Source organism: Sus scrofa, chromosome 1 (assembly GCF_054392235.1).
Source record: "Sus scrofa isolate SSC_HxYL_T2T_F1_AM1 chromosome 1, Sscrofa_HxYL_maternal_Yorkshire_Landrace_v2.0, whole genome shotgun sequence".
In the NCBI taxonomy this organism is placed as follows: Eukaryota; Metazoa; Chordata; class Mammalia; order Artiodactyla; family Suidae; genus Sus; species Sus scrofa.
Genome location: NC_139383.1, coordinates 218,605,028 through 218,609,350, shown reverse-complemented (window position 1 = coordinate 218,609,350; position 4,323 = coordinate 218,605,028). Strand labels below are relative to the sequence as shown.

Here is a 4,323-nt window from a genome sequence, read left to right as displayed (position 1 = left end):
ACTCACGGAAATCTGTATCCTCAACCCACTGAGAAAGGCCAGGGATCAAACCTGAGTCCTCATGGATACTAATTGAGCCACAATGGGAACTCCTAAGATGAATTTTTAAAGGAAGATTTTAGGAAAAGAAATATGGCTAAGGAAAGCCATTTCTGCAATTTTTTTTCATACAAATAAATACAAACAGGAGAAATGTAATGACTAAAAGACAGTTATTGAAGGGCCTTAACAGAAAGCTAGTTACAATGCTACTTTGACCAGTGTCAACAGCCTAGGAGACCATTTCAGAAATGTTTTTGCTAGATAATCTCCCCATAGTGCCTTTAAATTATGGGACAGACAAAGCAAATAAGGACAGAATGTAAGACAACTGAATGCCGCAACACTTCCCAAAATGCTTTATACACTGAAATTTAATATGCTGATATTCAGAATATTTTCTGAATTTGCAATTTAAAATAAAATTTGTAATACGAAGCTTTTATACAATAGCAAAACCACAGTCATTCAAACAAAGAACCCTTACCAAACTACCTAATGCCAAACACACGGGGATAAAGCGTTTTACCTGTAAATTGGTTTTTTAAATCATTTTTAATTAGTTGCAGTTCATTTAATTTGACTTCTACTAGAATTCCTTGGTCACTTGCATTAGCATCTCTGGGTTAAACTTTAAACCTGGTACTGGCCATATATTTTTCCTTCCCCATAACATAGGTACTAGTTTAGCTAACGAAGATTGCTCCTCATCCATATGTAAACCACTAAATGTAACATCACCACTCCTTCTTCAAAGCTAGAGACCTGACATTAAGGGTTTTATATGGGGAGTTTCAAAAATAAGGAGGCAACCAAACAAGTTGTTTCTTATCTATGGAACTACTTAATCATCTGACAGAAGTCAAATAAAACACAGCCTAAGATGCAAAAGCAGCTAAAAGTATGAGGAATCCTTTCTATAAATACCATATATGTATGCATATATATAAAAATTTTTTTGCTAATGCTTTGACAAGCTGTTAATGAAATCCATTCTTATGGTCTAGTTTATTTCTTTTACTCCTTCAGATGAGGGCTTTTACTAAAACTTGCAGACAACAGATCATATAATATTAGTAATGGAAAGGACCTTAGCAATCATCTAGTTCAAATCCGTCACTCGCAGATGAAAAACTTAAGGTGGAGAAAGCTTCCACAACTTATTAATATCCTTCAGCCAGTTTGCGGCAGAGCCAAGACTAGATCCCAAATGTGTACCAATAACAAGATGAATACCATAACTTCTAAATCGTTCTTACTTTGCAAACCACCTTTCCCTTAATATATTCTGTACCCACTTAACATTTCAGGCTGAATGATTAGCAACGTTGCTGATGATAATGGGATAGCTTTTTTAAGTTGAAAGTCCTGGGATGAAGGGATCCTGGACATGAAATTCTGCTGGGAAGCCACTCTGTTGGGGGTGTCCATGCTGGTGCTCTGTCTTCACCTGGCACTGACACTCCTCCACCAGCATCACCACCTTGACCACGGGGGACAGTCCAGTGCAATTCAGCTGCAAGTGCATAGTGGTGAACTTGGCAGGCAAGCAGTGGGAGCAGAAGGTGTGGGGGTGCTGCGGAGTTCCAGGAAAATGAACAGACCCACATTTTCCGAAGCAAAGATTGTTCTGTATAACTGCTTTCTCGCAATCTTCGTGGGTAATTGTCTAAAAGGCAAACACATCTCTGCTATATTATCTTGAGTCATTTCTTTAACACATTTAATGCAGAAGCTATAGACTGTAAATCTGAGGATAACTTAGACTAAAATGTTTAAATCTTTCCAATTTTGAATACATTTTGCAATAGCCAAGTGTTATAGCTTAAAAGCATGGAGCTACCTCAGCTCAATTTCTTTTATTGGGTAAATTAATAAATTAGCCTTTAGGAAATCCCTAAGGTGATATGAAAATATTTTACTCTGCACTTCAATACCAAACTTTAAAAAATTTTGTCTCATTGGATATGTCTGAAAAATTCTAATGGTTAGCTTCTTATAAATAGCGTGCCTTACATTTTCTACTCCTCATAGTGCATTGTGTGCAATAGCTTCTCAATACAAGTTTGTTTAATTGCTTGGAGAATAGATCACAACATCACAAATTTAATTTTGTCCTATTTGGCAGGCTTATAGTACATTGACTGCTATTAAGTTGCGTGGAGCAAAATTGCAACACATATGCCTCCAAATCATCATGCATGATGTCATATTTGCCACTCCCGTAACCCCATACACCTAGCTTCATGTGCCCTTCAAAATGTATAAGAGCCAAACACCTTACTTTTAATTTAATGAGCAATAGAATTCAAAATAAAAGTTCAAAGGAAATTTGATTTTCTGGTCCTTAGGAGCAATTTTCTAATTATACATGGACCAACAAAGCAGTCATTATTATTTTCTAATTGACTTGTTGCTACATATCCCTGCCTTTTCAGAATACTTAACTGCCCTGCACAGTCAATTACCTTATAATACTGCCTGTTTAATTGCGTAGCATTACTGGACTGTAAAATTTTACTCTCCCTTGCACTGCTTTTGGTTCAATATCTTCGCATTTAAGGACCTAATACAATTTCTCAATTTTAATTTAACATTTGGAGTGTGGGCTTTGCCAGGACTGCCTGGAGGAAGTAGATAGTAGAAGATTCCTTTGTCTTAAAAGTGTGGAATCCATCAATAATAACCACAAATCAGTCAACACATAGTGAACTGGGAGACAGTGTTTTTAAGGGGGAGAGGGGGAATGTCATTTCACAACCAGATTATTTTTTGAAAGCCGATGAGAAAACAAGTTAAATTAAATCATTGTGCTATAGTTATAATGGCAATAATATAGCAGCTTCTGCCTGATGACCTCAGCATGTACTATAGACCCATGAAGTAGCTACATGTGAAACAAAGGGATTAAAACCATTTGTTGTGCATGTTTGGGGAGGAGTCCAATGTATCCTCTCTCATCTACAGATGGAACCAACCCGCTTATTCATATTCTTCATCCATATCCTAATAGAGTTTAGAGATTTAGCTATAGAGACATTCTGGTGTTTGCTCTAAATTCCCACTTTCCAAAATGAAGGGAAAATCTTAATTATCTCTCCAGAAAGACCACTCCCCATGTAAAAAGAAAATCCTGTAAAACAAAGCTCTCTGCCCTCAAGAGGCATGATTACTAATACAGGCAGTTCCATTATCCCATTTTTGCAGCATTTTCAGAATGCCTAGAAACAAGAGAAAGGCTAGAAGGAAGTTTAGGGAGTGTGATCATACTTTGTCACACCCCCCAGGGAAGGCCGGAAGGACCAAATCTGGGAGTGAGGTGAGACGCAGGCTCCTGGCATGCTCCAGCTGCCCACCCCCTCCTGCAAACTCTGATCCCTTCCCCCACCCAGAGCAAATACCTGGCTGAAGGGCACTGTTCTACAGGTCTCCCGATGTACTTCATGGCTTTTGATGGGCAGGATGATCCCCTGAGAGGCTGGGCTCATTCTGAACATGAAGTGGTGCCAGAATTTCTTGGCTTCTTCCCGAAGAGGAGATTTCTCCCCTGGCATCCCATCCTTCAGCCGAGTGAGGCCCTGGGTCTTGGGTAGGACTTGCTCCCTGACTGAGCCCTGGGGTGGGTTCAGCTCTCTCTCAGGCTTCTTCCAGAATCTGCCAAACCTGGACAGCATCTTTTCTCGCTGCCTCTGGACTTCCTCTGCAGTGCTGGCACCTATCAGGTGTGGCACTGCCACAAACAGATCTGGCCTCTCCTCAGTTTCCTCGTGGTTGCCTACAGTGAGCTCTCTGCGCTGCCTTTCTAGGAGCACAAGAGAAAAAGGACTCAGACTTTGGTGGCCATCCCGGTGCCGGGAGGCCTTCCCTAGAGGCAGGAGCAGCAGGAGCTGAAGGAAGAGGAGATGCATGTTGTTGGGGTGGGGGGCGCCCAAGCTTCTTTCAGATTCACAGATGGTGAGGCCCAAAGAGAGGTGCACTCTCTGCAGGACTGTGAACAGGGAAATGCTATATATAGATACCTGCCTTGTGGGACGGGAAGGCAGGTGGTCAGTAGCCAGCAGAGTAAACACATTTATTGTTTGCTTGAATTATGTAGTGCTAATGGTGTCCTGCCTTCATTTGGGTTTTGTGTATTTTAGAAGGCCCCAGTGAAAGCCTGGGAACCCAGGGGGTAATTAACTGACACTTGATCGTCTGAGATTTAAAGAGCAGTATTAGTGAAAACAACACATTCTTTGCTGGGATTTCTCATCACTGGTATTCGAAGAGAGAGAGTCAGCTAAC

At 40.6% G+C, this 4,323-nt stretch overlaps 1 protein-coding gene across 1 annotated transcript; it reads right to left on the bottom strand.

The window, feature by feature from the left end:
• Positions 1 to 395: 395 nt before the first annotated feature.
• On the bottom strand, positions 396 to 4,107 carry CER1 (cerberus 1, DAN family BMP antagonist). The gene is made up of 2 exons (XM_021063603.2): positions 3,441 to 4,107; positions 396 to 1,708 (listed from the first exon to the last, which is right to left on the bottom strand). Exons 1-2 carry the CDS (start codon positions 3,945 to 3,947, stop codon positions 1,394 to 1,396), a joined length of 822 nt encoding a protein of 273 aa, XP_020919262.1. The 5' UTR covers positions 3,948 to 4,107; the 3' UTR covers positions 396 to 1,393.
• Between the last annotated feature and the right edge of the window lie 216 nt (positions 4,108 to 4,323).